The 18162-nt window shown below is 32.8% G+C and overlaps 1 protein-coding gene across 22 annotated transcripts in view; it reads right to left on the minus strand.

Annotated features, from left to right (window-relative positions):
• ADGRL2 (adhesion G protein-coupled receptor L2) overlaps positions 1-18162 on the minus strand; it is a 273498-nt gene that overhangs the window by 52766 nt on the left and 202570 nt on the right. For 13 of the 22 annotated variants that reach the window (XM_082418824.1, XM_082418845.1, XM_082418826.1 and 10 more), the window contains one exon: positions 476-600. In XM_082418824.1, coding sequence (XP_082274950.1) covers positions 476-600 — 125 coding nt within the window. The remainder of the gene's footprint in view (positions 1-475; positions 601-18162) is intronic. The other 9 variants (XM_082418844.1, XM_082418825.1, XM_082418827.1 and 6 more) reach the window with 1 other exon arrangement.

The following is an 18162-nucleotide window of genomic DNA, read 5'->3' on the forward strand; positions in this document are numbered from 1 at the left end:
TCTGGTAAAGGAGTACTATCTTAAGGACAAGGGACAAAAAGGAAAGCACTTGCCTCAGTTCCTGCAATGGCAGCTTTCACCAGGCATTAAAGTTACCACAACAGCAGGTAGCCATTCAAGTAGCTCACGATTAAAACCGAAGTCAATTCCTTCTTTAGAAAACTGTGAGCCAAACCAATTTGTCAGCAACTGGTCTTGGGCAAAAGTACAGATTTCTATCTGCCCTATTGAATAGCTAATTCCAGTTTGTTTTCTGGAAAAACACTAGCCGTAAAAGCCAAACACTTAAGAACATAGACAGACACTTGGCCAGCATCACACTATGGCTTCCGTCCACATTTCATGAAACTAATTGGAGGCCCGAGTCTGTTAGTGCTCTGCATGCATAATAGTTTTGTAGGCCATAAACATATGCTTCTTTCACATGTGTCCTCTTTCAGCATCAACGAGGAATGCTGTAGAAAGTGAAAAATACAAGCTTCATACTTACTGTAAGGGACACATTCATATTGGACCTCAAGATATTTGTATGTGCCAGGACATGGATCAGGAAATACATCTGACCCAGTAACTACTATACACTGTGTTCGATTGTTGCACCTGGAAAACAAAACAAATCAAACTTGTGTAACAATAATGTATTTGTTTATTTTTACTAAAGAAATATAATAGAGAACTGATCCATATTTTCTTCAAGCAACTAGTACCATAAATTTAAAAATTCAACTGATATTAGGTTGCTGTAAAGAGTTACAAAAGTCCTATTTTCTTTATGTTGTGATATTTCTGTATCATGGGTCACACTGAATTTTAACTGGAAATAAAAAGAAAATCACTAACAGTTCTCTATTCTTTTAGTATACATTTTAATTGGAATTTTTGACATGTTCAACAGGTACTGAAAAAAAAGAAACTTACCTGGATACTCACCATAATATTTAAGAATTAAAATTGACTTTAAAATGGTACTGAACAAGAATGGAACTGAACAAAACAGAGTCATAAACTGAATAGCTTGAAAGTAAATTTTGACAACATACTGAAACAAAGGAAGAGCCAGGTTTTAAGCTTATCCTCTAAATCCCGTTTTGTGTTAAGTGTTCTATTACAGGTACTTATACACTCTTGAATACCAGATACCAAGCTAATAGATCACACCTTCCATGCTATGGCCTGCATAAATGACAGAATGAATTTAAAGCATTTAGCATAGTGCGTGGTACATAATACTGAGTGTCTAAGCATTGTGTTACACTTACTATTTTCATAGAGCAATATGCTTATACTATCAACATGATATGACTATGAATTCGGTTTTTCTAAATGAGTACTCCCTGAAATACAACATTAAAAAGAATGTCACTAACATGATGCCTAGAATGTCCTATTTATTCCTATTGGAAGTATTTTCTTATTTTTGTGTTGTCATTAATTCATTGTCATTGAGATTATTAGAATTAAGTTAGAATTCCAGGCAAGATGATATTTATTTGAGTTCTATGAATTTGTCCAAATGATCCTGTTATAAGCTATATAAAGGCAAGAACCATTTCCTTTATATTTAACTTGATTACAGCCCAATGGGATGTAATATTTTCAGGGTTATTATTGTATTTTCCGCTGGTATATAAATTAGGAAGACAAAGCAAGCAGAGCAAGAGCATTTTAACAAAATTTACTTGATAATTTGAATACCAGGCATTCTATAGTATATTAAATAACTAGACTATAGCATGGCAAATAAAGAATGAAAAAGTAGCCCAGTTTTTAGCACAACTAATTCACGGAGGGTGGAAGGAGAACTGTGTTAGAGAGGGGTAGGTATGTAAAGTCATGCACCTTAGAGCCACTTCAACTCAAACCAGGTTGATTCTTCCCTGTAGAGCAGCAAGACCTGAAAACTTCTATAGGATCAAACAGGTAAATTTTATAGGTCAAGGTATAATAAATGAACTTCAAATGGACATTTTAAATATTAAATAAATTATAACTAAAATTGTTTGTACAAATATGAAACTAATGATAACTTTTATCATAATCTGTAATACCTTAATGCCATATTTTTTTAAACATACCATATAAAATAATTTTCAAAAGCACGAATAATGTAAACAATGCAGTGTCACATTCTTATGCAACATCATGTTTTACCCCCCTTATTCCGTATTTCTCTTAAATGGGTTCAATCATTTATAAAAATTTGCCAATGGTTCTCCATTTAGTGTAAATGAATTATTAACATGAATAGTGGAACAAATTTTATATCCTAAAATTTTAAACAGCAAATGGATTTAAGATTTCTCAGCAGACCAACGTCTATTGTTTGAACTAATGTTTCATTTTCTTCTTAAATCTTACAGTAACAAGAGTTCATTGCTTCTTTTTAAAGTTTCTTGATCTCAGGAATTCTCAGCTACTAACCTGGTCCCCATCAAAAATTAAAAACTTTAATTTCCTTGCTTGTACTTATTCATGCCTACAAAGATCGTCCCTTTATCTCACCCTCACACTTCTCAGAAACAAAGAAATCTAAACTCCTATGAGTTAGATATCCCTTTCATACACTCCTTCTATATATATTTTATAGCCACCAATGAAGCTCTGCCATGTTGTAAATGGTTTTAATATTTATTCAAAATATATTCATGGTAGAAATCCCATAAAACAACAATTCCAGCTGTGGAAAAAAACAAAACAAACAAAAAAAACAATTCCACTCGTGAGTAAACTTTTCATATACTTCATCACCCTTCCCTTCCCATTGGAGCCTCCCTCCCCACTAAACCAGGAACAGGTGAGAGAGAAAGGGGAGTGTACTCAAGGTTGAAATAGACCAAGAGCACGAAGGACTTTGGACCAAGGTGAAGAAGGAAGTTGCTCAAAAGATTTGGAAATTTATATCATTTTTTCAAAACTAAAGAACATACTGACGATTTTCCAGGTTTCTTCCCACTGTAAGAGCAGATAAATAAATACGACTTTAAAATTGGATTTGAAATATCTTTTAGTCAATGTCACAGTATGTTGGCAGGAAGTATACAAGGGATAAGTAGTCCTGTTTTCATTATATTTTGTTTAAAAGAAGACAAACACCATAAAATGAAAAATAACTGCTCATATTTACTCTTTTTCTGAACAACTCTGCATTAGTCACCTGACCACAATTACAAGTTCAAATTAATGTCAAAAGCAATTATAATAATTTATATCAACCACGTAATTTTTAAAATTTCTTTTAATAATCACATTGTACAATGCATTCACTCTAAGACAGCAAAAAGTATTAATTTTAGGTCTGTGTGCTTAAGTAAAATTGAAGGTAAAGAAACTTAATGGAGTTCCTGCAAATACAATTATAAAGATTTCTAGAATTCATGGCCTCTCAAGATGTCAAAAAGGTTCATTTTATATATCAGAAATGCAAGAAATTAATCTTGAGGAAAAAAGGAATTTGGGTGCTAAAACAGTAAAGGGTCAGCAAGAAGAGGAACACAAAGGTATGAGAATATCAGATTTGCATACTAGTATCTTGATTCATGGATAAGAAAACCTAAAATTTTAGAGGTCCAAATGATGGAAATTATTAAAAATACAGACTATGTAAATTCCTTTATGCAAGTAGCCTTAAGTTTCCAAATACAGAAAGTGTGAGGAAACTAGGGAAAAGGAAATACACAATGTGAGCTGTTAGTACTAAGAAAAATCTGAAACTTCCTTAACCAATACACTGCTGGTAAGGCTGTAAAACTGTAAACTGCTATCATTCAAGATGATAGGGAAAGAGAAAGCAATTAGCCACAGAAGCAAAGTAAATTCCCACCAACCTCTCAGCTTCAAGTTTTCACTCTAATGAAAATAAAAAGTCACAACTAAGCCAAGAAAGGAAAGGCATTCAGTTGTTTGCATTCTAAGCCCTAAGCGCAGTTCCCCTCATGAGTTTCTCTCTCTTCCTCCAGAAAAAAAGATTTATCAGTTAAGGTATGGTTACATTAACAATTAAAGTATCAGTATATTTTAGTAATACCATGTGGATTCATGATGTTAAAAATTTATACTTTTCCTAAATGTGAAACATAAAAATTCAGTATAAATGAGAACAAGGCAGAAGAGGATAAATAGGGTTTTTTAAATAGGTGGACCTTTAATTATGACTTGAAGGAAATGCAATTACTGTTCATTATAAAGAAACATTTCAACTTCTAAATAATTGATTTTATTTTATTTGGTGTTTGTAAGGCTGCACAGATGAGTGAGGATAGTTAAAGCACTGGTTCTCAAAATGTGGTCCTCGGGCCAGCAGCCCCAGCATCAACTAGGAACTTGTTAGAAATTCATTCTCAGGTCCCACCCAAGACCAACAGCCTCAGAAACTCTGGAGGCTAGTACCCAGCAATCTGTGTTTTAACTAGCGCTGCTGATGATTCTGATTTATGAGGACCACTGGGTTAGAGACAGGTTTAGGTACTTTAGTAAAGAATAAATTATATATGAGAACACATGCTTTTACTCTATAAAGCTTAATAAAATACAAGTTAAATAGAAAAGCATTTAGTGATGACTATGATTTATGCAGCAAGTACATAATACAGCTTACAATGTTAACATATCTTCTCTTGCTAATTTTAATCATAAGAATCAAGGGTTTTAGTTGCTCTAATGTTGAGCCAGCAGGCTAGTTATTTATAAATTCCTAACCTGAGGGGTCTAAATAAGTACAATTTCTAAGTACATGTATACATCACATGTAAGCCCATTTTCAACAACAGAAGGAAAGTATAATCTTTTCCTAGCTAATGAAAATATCTAACACTAAACAAATCTGGAAATAAAATTTTGGCAATCTGTAAAAATATACTGTGTTCCCTAGAAGGAAGGTATCATTAAAAATAACAAACCAAAACAAGATCCACTATAATCATTGCAAATTTTTCTATAGTCAACCTTTGACTTATTTATTCAAATACATTTTAATAAAGTGGCTCAACTATAGGAAAACATTATACTATACAATTGTTTTTAGAAAGAACTCACGGGGCATAAAGGCAGCCCTTGCAAAAATTTACTTCTAAGCAATTTCTGGGATATAATGTATGATTTAATACCACCTACTAAGTTAATGTAAAACTACATACGCACTCAGTCTCAGGTCTAAGTGTATGATCATTTTTAATATTCTTTTTTTTTTTTTTTTTTTTTTTTTTTTTTTTTTTTTTTTTTAAATTTTATTTATTTATGGCTGTGTTGGGTCTTCGCCTCTGTGCGAGGGCTTTCTCCAGTTGCGGCAAGCGGGGGCCACTCTTCATCGCGGTGCGCGGGCCTCTCACTATCGCAGCCTCTCCCGCTGCGGAGCACAGGCTCCAGACGCGCAGGCTCAGTAGTTGTGGCGCACGGGCCCAGCCGCTCCGCGGCATGTGGGATCTTCCCAGACCAGGGCTCGAACCCGTTTCCCCTGCATTGGCAGGCAGACTCTCAACCACTGCGCCACCAGGGAAGCCCCATTTTTAATATTCTAACCACATTTCCAAAAATTTCCAAGTTGGCATGTGTAGATAAAAGGCTAAACATTATTTTACATCGTTGGTTTAAAAGCACTATTAAAAAAATCACCTATATGTTATTTCTATACATTATTTTAGGTTGCAACTTTCTATATTTACATATTTCTTCCTCTAATTTTCTAATCTAAAATATATATAGAATACAACACTCATTCTGAGAATCCCATAGGTAACTAAAATAAATCCAATAATAAATGCTTGGTAACATTAAGTTGAAATACCAGAATAAAAGTATTATATCTGATGTTAATATTCATAAAACTTACATTTTAATCATAAAACCCATCAACCATAACACAGAAAATCCTAAATCCTGCTTTATAGGCCATAGAGCTGCTTTAAATGGAGCAAAAAAAAATTTGAATTTAAAAAATTATTTAAAAACTCATTCCTGTAAGTCTTTCTACTTTAAATGGGAAAAAAAAAATTCTATTCAAAAATAAAGCTAAATGTACATCTCAAAAGTTGAAGAAAATAAAACAAAAAATTTTGGAGATTAATAGTTTATTAATTTACTTCCCATGCATAAGGAAATACCAATATATTTGCTTATTAGCAAAACTTAGAGTACGATATTTAAAGTCAGTGACATTGTCTAGGTTTGTGCACAGTATGTAAGAGAAAGATACTTTAAGGAATATCTAATGAATCTCTTAACCATCACAATCAGTAGATGGTAAGAAGTTAAAAGTATTATAAGTCTATTTTATCTTCTAGATGTAGTCAATGTTCTCAGGTTTCAACATTAAATTTTAAGACATCCACAATATTTTTTGAAATTAAGATAAATATTGCCAAGAAAAATGTTTAATTGATAAAAATGCATTTTATAAATGTATATTATCATTAATTTACATACTAGTATATGGAAATTACGTATAAATTATCATGCACAGATTAAACAGCAGAATTTGAAGAAACATTATCTTTTTATTTAGGGGACTGTAGTGCTTCATCACTAATGAAATATTAATAATGCAAACAAACTATTAATATGCTGCTTTTCCTTAATCTTTTAAAACTGTAAATGAAAGAAGGAACAATGCACACATTATAAGCTGAGAATACGCTGTATGAAAATCACCAGCATAGCATATCGTTTGACTCTGTTCAGAAGCAAAATTATTTGCTAACTGGGGAGATGAGTGTTTAAAAGCAGAGGCTTTAGAATAAAAAAGAATTGGGGTTTTAGTTCCAGCCCTGCTGCTTACTTAACTGTGAGTCCATAAGCAACATATTAAACCTTTCAACCTTAGCTTTCTCATCTGTAAACCATAATACCCTCTTTAGAAGTTTGTCGTTAAGGTTAAATAAGATAATGCAGGCAAACTCTTCACACAATCCCTTAACAAATATGGATTACCAACAACAACAAAAATATCAGTAATAAGAGTATTACTCCTTTATATAAGATGGACATAGATTTGCAAATCTTAAAGGGGCAAAACATCTTTTGTTCTTCCAGAGTATTCCCTATATTTCCCATATGATTTCCTATGTACAGCTTTAAAAACAGGCTGAAGTATTCATGCAAATTTGTTTCCTTTCCAACTCTAATTTTGAATTGTACAATGCCCAACAAATTGCTTTTACTCTTCTTTTGATTATCTTACGCTCATTATTACACTTTACCAAGTGCAAAGTATGGAGATGAGATTCCATGTGTAATCTATTGTGAGAGGTGTTTTAATCAATAGTCTTGTTCTGCTGATTAAGCAGGGGCTTCTGTTTTGGCAAGATAACATTAGTTTCTCCAGTCATGCTCCAAAAACCACTGGGAATCTTCAACAGATCATTAGATATGCTATAATAAAGCTTTGGTACACTCTTTTTTTCTTCCTTAAATTACTTCTTCACTGTCCCATCTTTCCTCATCTTGGTGGCACTGCATTATTATTGCATCTCCCCTGAAACTTGCACTAGAGCTATGTCTCCAGGCCATAGGATGCCATTTTCAATTGAAGCTTCTGCTTGAAAATATAAATTAAGAAAATTTCATTATCTCCTGCCAGGGGCCATTATTCACCACAGTTCTAAGGAAGATTAAAAATGCAAAATCTACCAACTTGAACAAATACTCCAGCATTCAACAGAAAAGCTTAGTATATCATGACAGAAACTAAAAATTAATGTTTGCTGAAATTTGGAGTCATCCTCTACAATTAGTCCAATTCTTTATTGAGAATGTCTGTTCAGTAAAGACTGCATCAATAATTTCAGTCTCTTAGTGGCATCTGTTATTTTTTAAATTCAATTATAAAATACTAGCAATAACAGGTCTGTTTCTTTCCTGAGTTACCTTCTGTCTTAGTTAAAACTGCTTACTTTTTGGAGATGAAATAAATGTTTTCAAGGTACTAGGGAAACATGTAATGATATCCCTTTCCAAAGTGCCAAATATAAACAGAACATTCACAGGGGTACTGTGGAAGTTTAAACCACATCCACATGGGGAACTATATCTTCTAACTGAATAGAACATCTACAGTTGATGTTATAAACCCATTCTCTAACTAATGGACTAGAAATGATACTCATTCTTGAGCCTCAATTACCAAAAAAAAAAATCATATGTCAATAAGTAAATTTTATTCTCTTCAAGTACACAAATTTTTTAAATTTAGAAACATTACCACAGAGGGCAAAAAAGAAAAGGAAAATAAAGAAAAAAGGTCACTGTCAACCTATACATTTTTATTGGAGGTGACTATATGCCTGGCACATAACAGGAATTCAGTAGTTGTTTTTGAATGAATGAAATAATGATGAATGGTTAGCCTGACTACTGCTGCTTGTAAATAAACAGTTATTAGAAAATAAATATCAGACATCCAATTCTGTTTCAATCAGCTGTACCTGATTCTCAGAGAATTCTGTCAATTTGGAAGCAGTTTTGTATCATGAAAGCCAATAATACAACACTAAGGAGACACATCTATTTAAGGGGTGGAGGAAAAAGTACCCTTTAGCTTCCAAATAACTTTTTCATGCACTAACAATTCCAAATGACCAAGGAATGAATGCAGTACTCTAGGCACTAGAACCCCTGTCTTCTTTGAGTCCAAATTTACAATAAATTTTTATACACATAGTAGGTTACCTTAAAACGTGAATAGTTAAGTTCCTAAGTAAATTTGCTCAAACAAAGTAATCAAATAAACTGGGGGGATAAAAAGAAGTTATGCTCAAGGATACAAGGTTACAATCATCTTCACAGATGACAGAGGGAAACTGAGTTGAATGTTAAATCAAGCCTTTTTTAAAACTGTGTAATGAAATCCCCTTTTATCATCTAAACTTCCATTCTGTAGAGCTAAGGAAAGTGGTCCTGCATTTTTAAAATATTTATTAATGATGATTTGTAAGCCTAACTAATTGCTAGGTAAACATAACATCAGGAAGCTAAATGATGTGTAATTAATGTGGTAAAAAAGAGGTGTTCTAAAGTAATGTTCCCATTTGTCACATAACTATGTTCTCATAATTTATTTAATAATTTGTGTATTGTAGAAGATTTCTATCCATCATATAGTATTTAATTCTTTAGGCATGTTAGGATATTATACTCTAAGCATTATAATATTGTATTATTTAAAGTGTTTTAAAATCCTTGAAACAAAGTTGAATTATTGAACTAAAGTTGCTACCCGAAATCTCTAGGAAAATACACTTGAATACTGATAGACGCGTGGATACATAATTTGGAAAAAATAAATAATATTAATTTTATTCCATTCAGTTTCCTATATACTGGTGTTTTCAAAAATTTGAAATATAATCCTAATTTTTTAACAATTGCAACTATAATTAAGTCTTTACAACTGTATTTGAAAAAAAGTATAGAAAAAGTCAATTTATTATTTAAATAACTATAAGCAAGAATACAAAATATCTGTCTGGACTATCGATATATAAACATAAACCTATTTGACTGAAAAAGTGTATAGTATGTAACAAATAGAAAGCCAAAAAAATAAGTATCAGTTAACCTACAGCAAATCAACAAAAGTTTGAAATAAAATTCTGTGTAGGCTCATATCCAGAAGGTTGTCGTCATTCTAGTTTTCAGTATGTTGAAAACAGGAATAACATGAAAGTGATACCTTCCATAATCATTTTGTGTCAGGAATTAAAACCACAAAGTAAAAAAAAAAAAAAAAAAACAAAAAAAACCACAAAGTATGCATACTTTAATATTTATAGTTAAATTGACATCTTAGAAACTCAAAAAAATTCTCAAAAATTCCACATTAATTACTAAAATTAGGATTTTGAAACGACAATGCTGATTTTCTAAAAACAACTTTCTATGTTTTAGAAACCTTTGAAATTCCTTGCAGTTTTTACTGGACCTTGGGGTCAGTTTAATGCAAATTAGGCTGGACTCACTCAGAGCCTTATTAATCCAGTACAAAATCTCTTGTTTGCAGAAATGCACATTCAACATAAATGCACTTGATTTTATTAGCAAAATAAGAAATATTTATTTACAAAGCATGCCACTGAGACTAAATTTCATTCACAGGGTCATCAGGTCTAACTACTTAATGAAAGGAACAAGATAATTCAAGTGGGGATAAAAGCTATAAAATTTTGAAATACTTTAAAAATATTGCTTCTGAGTCCAAATTTTCAAGACCTCTGCTTCTAATAATTTAAAAAATTATTATGACCTGTATCAATTAGGAGCAATTATTTTAAAAAATGTTAACCTACTACAGTTTGCACTTGCAGAAACTATCACATTTTTAACAAGGGAAATGGGATATCGCTATGGGATGCCCTAGTTAGATTAAATTAGCAAGAAACTTGTTACCAGACCATATAAAAGACACACCATAATAAGACATGACCTTTCAGAGCCTTGGAGCCAATCTGTGATGCTTTTCCTTCCTATAACCCTCGCTAATTATCTGCAAAGTTACAGACCCTTTTGTCGTGGGTTATTTTTCTTCAAATTGTGAGGGGATTTTTGGTTTCTAAATATTTAATTAGTCTTGTTATGATATGAGAATTGTACATGCCAAGCATTTTGATTTTCATACTCTATTCCTTCTAATTATCCTCAGATTTAGATTGGTCATCCCAAATCTTTTCCTTTTGTAATTATTTACTTCTTAAAGCTCATTCTGTGAAGAAATATGTTCACCCTTATGGCTCTTCTATTCCACAAATGGCTTTTCTGGTCCATTAATTACCCGCTCAGAAGATTAGAGTTTTAAATAACGTAAAAGAACCTGCAACTAAAAGGAGTTTTACAGTGCAAAACTGAGTAAACTAGATTTTTGTTGTTGCTATTTTAAATTCACCTTAAAGATAACTCCCTTGGTTTAGATGTGATTTTGACAAACAGGAAAATTATGCCATAAATATTTTTTTTCTGCCTCCCAAGATGTTTCATGGGATGTCATTTAGTCAGTATTATAAATCTCTGCCTATAAAAGAAATGCATCTCTAGTCTAATTGACAGCTAATATAATTTCCTCTTTTACAGACCTCACTTTGATTATAGCACAGCAATGAATGTTCACAGAACTTCCTATGTAATCAAAATGAAAGCATAGACATAAAATCATAAGACTTTTGGTGATGTAGCTTTTAAAAATTTACCATCTATGCAAAAGTTAAGACAAAGTACAACTTTTTGTTAAAGTACTTATTCAATTCAGGATTTTTTTCCAGTTTTTATTAAAATGACAACGTTCTATAAGTGCTTGGGTTTTTTAACCAAGAGGCAAGAAAGCACAGCTATTCTTTACCCAAAATGAATTCTTTCAGTATGAAATCTTTCATGACTTTTAGTACTATTATTTCCTCATCAAACTTGTTTTTCAGTTAAGTGCACTTTTCTTATTATTACTTTTGTTTTACAGTAATTTATTTTCCTCATGCAACTTGTAAATATTTTGGTAGTAAAATATGTGACATAGTTTATAAACAAGCATATAGGAATGCTTTGTGGAAAAGGGGATGTGAAAGGTCAAGTGAGCAATATCTTAATAGTATTCATACTATGAATAGTATGAACTACATAGTATAAATTAATGTTGGAGGAGAGGGAAATACATAGAGTTAATGGTCGACAAAGTGAAAACTCTCATTCGGAAAACAAAATGCTATGCACTTATTCTGTAAGTCATGAATCTTTTTTTATTATCTAATATTAACTTTGTGCCTCATAAAAACCACTATCTGTGTTTTCCTTATGTTGTTCTTTCTAATTTAAAAAGATGTATCTGAACTGAATTCCCACGGAAGTTACTGTCAATACACTTCTTGAACGATTTCTTCCTTATACTAAGAACCATTTGAAGGATCTTGTCTCTGAGGTAGAACATTTTTAGAACCTAGGACACTAGTCTGAGGAACTCCTATTTTCCAACTCACAGTGATGCCCTGTATGCAAGCCTAAGAAGCACACACATTTGCAGAAAGCATCTGCTAAGGAGGAGGTATAGAGAAGGCCAACACATAAACTACACTGGCCAAACAGTATTAAATTCTTCCCCAATTTTCCGAACCTGAAGTGATCTTTCTCTCCTTTCCAGTAACTGTCTATATAATTAATTAGGCAATTAATCATATTCTGTTTTGTGGCTCTCTTCTGTATTTTGCAGAAAATTGTTATTTAACTCACCAAGTATTTTCCATGTTAAAATTAAGCTGTAAACTCCTTGCGTTTTTGTTTATACTCTTTTCCAAACACCCCAAAGAGTGCTAGGCACTTCATCGTAACAGGTCTCATACCATGAATGCCTTTTAGCTGTTTCTAGGACCCTACCCTTACCTCTCCAGTTAGATGTTGTTAGGCTTCTTTTAAATTCCTTGGAATGCCTAGTCCTATTTAGGGCAAGAAGTGCTCATTCAATAAATACTTCCTAAATTGGAATTCTCATTCTTCTATATTTTATTGAGGGTTTTTTAATTGAAGGAACAACTCAAAATGTCCTGTTGATACATATCACTGTTGTTTCCCTTAATAAAAACTGCAGAAATTTTGTACAGATGTTTGCCTAACTGTTCTGTAAGACAAGAGATGAGAAACAATAAAGGCAAAAGACTGGAACCACAGACTCTTGGGATACTTTTAGCAGTAGAGCAGGTGTGGAAGGCTAAAAATAATCCTTAATACCCATGATCTGAATATAAATAACCAAATCTATCAGAGAATTATAAAGAGGTGGATATTCTGTGGTTCATACACTCTCAAAATTAATGGAGTCTCACCTGACGATAAATATATGGCAAATTTCACCGGCTTACTTCTGATAAATCAGAACTAATCTTTAATCGTGACAAAATATTCATAATCTAATCCTTTTATCAAATTGACTATCACTGCAGGAGTCTCATGTGTTTGCACAATTAAAAACCCCATGTTAGCTGTATATAATAAGATATTACATTTGATGCAAATCCTTTTCTATTGAAATAAATGCCAAGCTGACAGCAGGAAGAAGCTGATAAGAAAACAACAAGGCATTGCTGATGGCATTCTCGATAACTGAATACCTACTCGTAAGCATCCAGTCTACAGCGTACTACCAAAAGTGCTCCTTTTTTAAAAAGCACAGATCAAGGGAAATGTCCTCTGCTACATCTCAGTCACAAAGGCAAGAAATTATCTAAAATCAGATAGATAAATGATATATAAATAGACAGAAAGGAAGAAAGGATGGAAGGAAGGAAGGAAATGATAATTTTATATCCACGTGTGGTTCTGGCACTAGAAACAGTGATACATGACATTATCTGCTGCTATATCCTAGTTATAGGAATCCCTACAACTCTGAAAGCATTGTGATATACTAATTATACCACATCCAAACAATATCTAAGTAGAAGAAAATAAACAAATGGATATGAACTTATGTATTACTGTTCTCTGCTATAAAAAGAGTGAACTCCTTGTTTTCAGAGTCAGTATGAGGGGCTTAAAACCCTAGTGTTATCTTCTATATTGACATTACAGAGTTAAAAACAGTTTTTAAAATATAGTATCTTATAGAACTATTCCATAATTTTGAGAAATATAAAGAACACATCTTTGAAAAATCCTTTCCTCTGAGGTCTAAGTGCAAGAAAAGAATTCAGAATACCCAAAAGGAAGAAGAAAGTTAATGAGATGGGACATGGTAAAGAAAGTTTAAAGGAGTGAGGACAGAAGTTGAATAAATCCTTTCACAGTTACTTAGTACTCCCTCAACAAATAGTACGATTTTCCCACCTCATGCCACTGCTTATCGCTTTCCCTTCTCTATCAGTTTTTAGAAATCTACTGTGCTATCTGAGAGATTTGGTATCATAGTTATTTCTATATATATTTCATCTTCTTCACCAGATTATAATATCTTGGAGAGATGTCTGTTTTAAGAATCTTTGAACCACATGTATAACACTGTGCTTTATTCTAAAATGTATTAACTTCATAAACACCAGTCCATACACTTAAAAATGTATATTCTTACCAGTTGTTCACAAATATCTTTAGAGTGTTTGACACATTAGCTTGCCCACCATACAACTCAGTAATTATTTGGAGGCATAAATCAATGAATGAAAAATAAAGATATAATTTTCAGAAGTCAAGCACAGTTCCATGACCAGGATATAAACCAAAGTAAAACTTCTCTGATTTACGTGGTTTCTAAAAGTTTCTAACAGTGGAAGGTAGAAGGCTTCCATTCCATATAATACTCCTAGCTTGAATTAGCTTCAAATCAGTAGCCTGTCTGAAAAGCTCAGTTCATCGTGAGCTATAAAATGTTAGACTCAAGAGCTTTAAATACCACTAACACCATGTACAGGCTTGAGAGTACAGGGCTGTGTGCTGCGAAGCAGCAACACAACACTGCTCTTCTGAAAACTAACATGTACTCTTAAGCCACAGATATAAACAGGGTAAGCATATTAAGTAATGAATGACCAGGAAAACATCTTTATCACTGCAGATTAAAGACACAATGTATACCTAATTATACTACACACATTAAAATCTATTATGCTATTTTAAGATTTTTAATGCCTTACAAAAATTAGAGCTAAAAAAATGAGATTATCCTAATTTAATAAACCGTATCTGAAGTTGCACATTTTATAGCTAATTTTAGCATTATTTTTATTTACAAAAAGTAGTCTAATACTTAAAGTAGTACATTCACACATAACATTACATATTTTATGTTAGAAATAACAGTCATTTCTTAAGTATATTTGATATGTCATTATTATGAAAAAGAAACACTGTTAAGATCTTGCTACCGCTCTTATCTTTGACCCTTCAACTTTTCCATTTCAGCAACCTCATTAATGTCAAAATGCCATTAGAATGTCTGCCCACTTTTAAATCTCTACAGCCTGGGCAAGGCAAAATCTTTTGGGTTCAATCAGGAATGCTTTCTTTTTGTATTCAACTAAAAAGCAGAATAGCATCACAAAGGTCAGCCTATTACCTTGATTAAAGAAAAAGGACCACATGACAAAGATAAACCTTACAACGTAAAATGCCATGTTTTAGACCTGAATTGGGAATTTTTAAAATTTGCTTTAAAACCATTTTAGTTTTTGATTGTCAGATTCCTATAATGTATGGAACCAGTACCACTGACAGGACTTGTTTTTATATCAGTACCTTCCTTAGGTTGGGTAACACGGGAAGCAGAATTTGAGCCAGGAGCTCTGAGAGGCTTATAATGTTCTTAGAGCTATCAGTGTGGCCATGAGTGAAGCAGGATTGGGTAGAGTGAGAAAGGCCCAGCAAATTCCTCAGGGAGGGAGCTCTGAGGTTGGGAGAACCCCTCAGAGATGTCTCAAAATGAAGCAAAAGATGAGAAGGCCAAGCCTTTGTACTCTGGCGTTCAATGAGGGCTGCCTCTGGGCATTAGGACTTAAGATCCCTTCAGCCCATGGCAGTTCCTGGGCAGGGACTCACTGTGAGCCCATCCGCTGGCAACTCCCTTGGCAGCTGGGGGAAAAAGGGCCTGATCTGAAGGGGGAATGTGGAGGGCATACCACAACATCCACTGCAACACTGTAATGGTGTAAAGAGTTTAATGGACTGTTTTCAAAAACAGGTCTTTTAATACCACTTCTCATTTTCACGGGTTTTATTGTATTTTATCTACTTGTACATACTGACATGTCAATACTGTTTACTAAGGGATATTCAGTGGGTTTCCTATACAGCAATGAACCTTAACAGGCAGCTTTTAATTGGCCCACATAGGAAACCACATTACTATTAATTTCACAGCTACAGCATAAAATAAAACCATTGCTTCTCAAATTCTAGAGCAATTAGACCTCTCGGCTATTTGGCTAACTCTGCTTCATGATACCCAATGCAGTTAATTATATTTTTTGATGTTAATAGTCTCTGTCAGTCTCAAGCATAACTTCTCTTTGATGAATATTTAAATTATGTTTGAATAAAAAATAATCTTGGTTACATTTCATATTCAGTGATCATCACAGCTTAATAAAGGTCTACTTGTCAAGGGTTGAAATAAATGGCAATGCACATATAAAGGTTCTAAATCAATGTATCAGATAATATACCTGTAATGACCATTATCTATATCTCAATCCAACATACCTGTTTTAAAAGGTATAGTCTCATTCACAGAATAACTCACAGTTAAGATTTCAAAAGTTACTTATAAACAGTCTTTTAAATTATATATACAGAATTCCATGAATTAACTATGAGAACATCTTAGGACTGCGTCATAAGATAATTTAACGTATGGAATAAAATTACCAAATTTTAAAATGTCCTAGAAAATTCAGCATTCATTCTCTTTCCTCCTCTTGTTGTATTGTTTTAGAAAGTTCTAAGAGTAATAATAAAAAAAAGGCTTTGACTTACTAAAAGATTTTTTGATTATAAATGTTATAGAAATTTACTGAAATCATTATTTACTAATCATTAATGATTACTATGAAATCATCACACAGTAATTTAAAAATAATATTTTTCTCCACATAAAGGTTTTAATAGGAGTGGGAGGTGAGGGTGAAGGAAACTTCCCAAACTGGGGAATTGGGAGAGTGGGAAGAAAGTATAAAAGTAAAGCTCATTAGTATAATTTCTTGAAAGTTTGTTTAAAAATCATGTAGTTTAAAAACTCCCTTAGTTTAGCCTATATTATAATAGTAAGGTTTTAAACCAAGCATTTATTTAACATAAACTGTGAAAATGGGTTTTTCTATCTCAGCTCTTTTACTGAATGAATAAATATTTTGTTATCTACTTAATTAAATAAATTAATAAGTTAAATTTTTAAAATTTTTCACTCTTTCTTCTCTGAAACCCTAAATCTTTGGAGATTAAAGATAAAGGAGACAAAATGAGATAAAATTAAAAAGATACAAAGAAATATCCTAAAATGTACACATCAACCTAAGACTGTCTAGTGGAACACTGTGCCAATTTCAAGAAACTAACACATTATAAATAAAAATAGCAGGGGTGGATTCAAGTTTTGTAAGGTCTCCAGCTTTTAACACTTAGGGGTACCAATTTAAGGAAAAAATAGAAAAAAATTACAAGTAGAAAATAAGGTACCAAAGTGAATACTTAAGAAAAAAAGAAAAAGGCAACCACAACAAACAACACAAATTTTCAGAAAGCCTAAGAGTATCACAAGTAACAAAACCCAGAAAACTAAAAAACATTTTAAAAATTTAATTGCCTCCCTTTCCTTTACAATTCTTTCCTTAATAATTTTTTCACCATACATCTTAGGATTGTCTCTTCACAATTTCATAGTGTCACTTTCTATAATTTTGCTTTTCCTCCTAAACAGCTGATCAAAATTTATTTTTCATTATTGATGGTTTGGATACTTTAGGCATGTACCTACAATGCCACAGGTGCTCATGTGCATTGAAGTGCTACAGCCTGTGCTCCACAAACACAGGTATTCTGATACATTCTGTTTTATATGATACTCATTAAAAGGGGAGAACAGTATGGGGCATTTACAATTGTCAGTACTACCTTTGGATATGTTCTCTGTGTACTACTGTATATAAATCCACCAAGAATATACAGGAGAGAACTTCTGTTTTGATTAGTTATCTATAAGAACCCTTTAATGACTGAAAGAATTTTCCAGTCTAGCTTCTGGTTCCACTTATTCCAAACATTATTTCTCCACCACTGGCCACATATGTCAGGTGCCATGGGACACTTTTAAACTGTAATATGACATCTGGCCTTGCACATTTACGTCACAATCAGTAAGGCAGTATAATGAGTAATAGGAGTACTTCTAGAGGCCAGTTCTTCACCAGAATAGTTAACAATAACTAAACTGTACATGAGTGTCTACAAACCACATAAAAATACCCCCACTAAACTCAAACTGAATTTATCACCAACTGAACCTCCACTTAACAGAATACCCAAATGCTCTTAGCTACCCCTAAGCAACCATAAATGAGGGGAATTGTAAGAGAGAAGTCAGAGAAGGAAATCAAAACCTTAAAAGATTGTGTTTAAATATCATACTTCAGCAAATTTTACAAAAACATGACCCTGTGAGCCCACTGCTAGGGACCCTGAGAATGCCTTGGAAGAGGCCTGTGCAAGCAAGAGGCT

The sequence above is a fragment of the Balaenoptera physalus genome (genome assembly GCF_965194825.1).
Source record: "Balaenoptera physalus genome assembly, chromosome: 1".
Classification (NCBI taxonomy): Eukaryota; Metazoa; Chordata; class Mammalia; order Artiodactyla; family Balaenopteridae; genus Balaenoptera; species Balaenoptera physalus.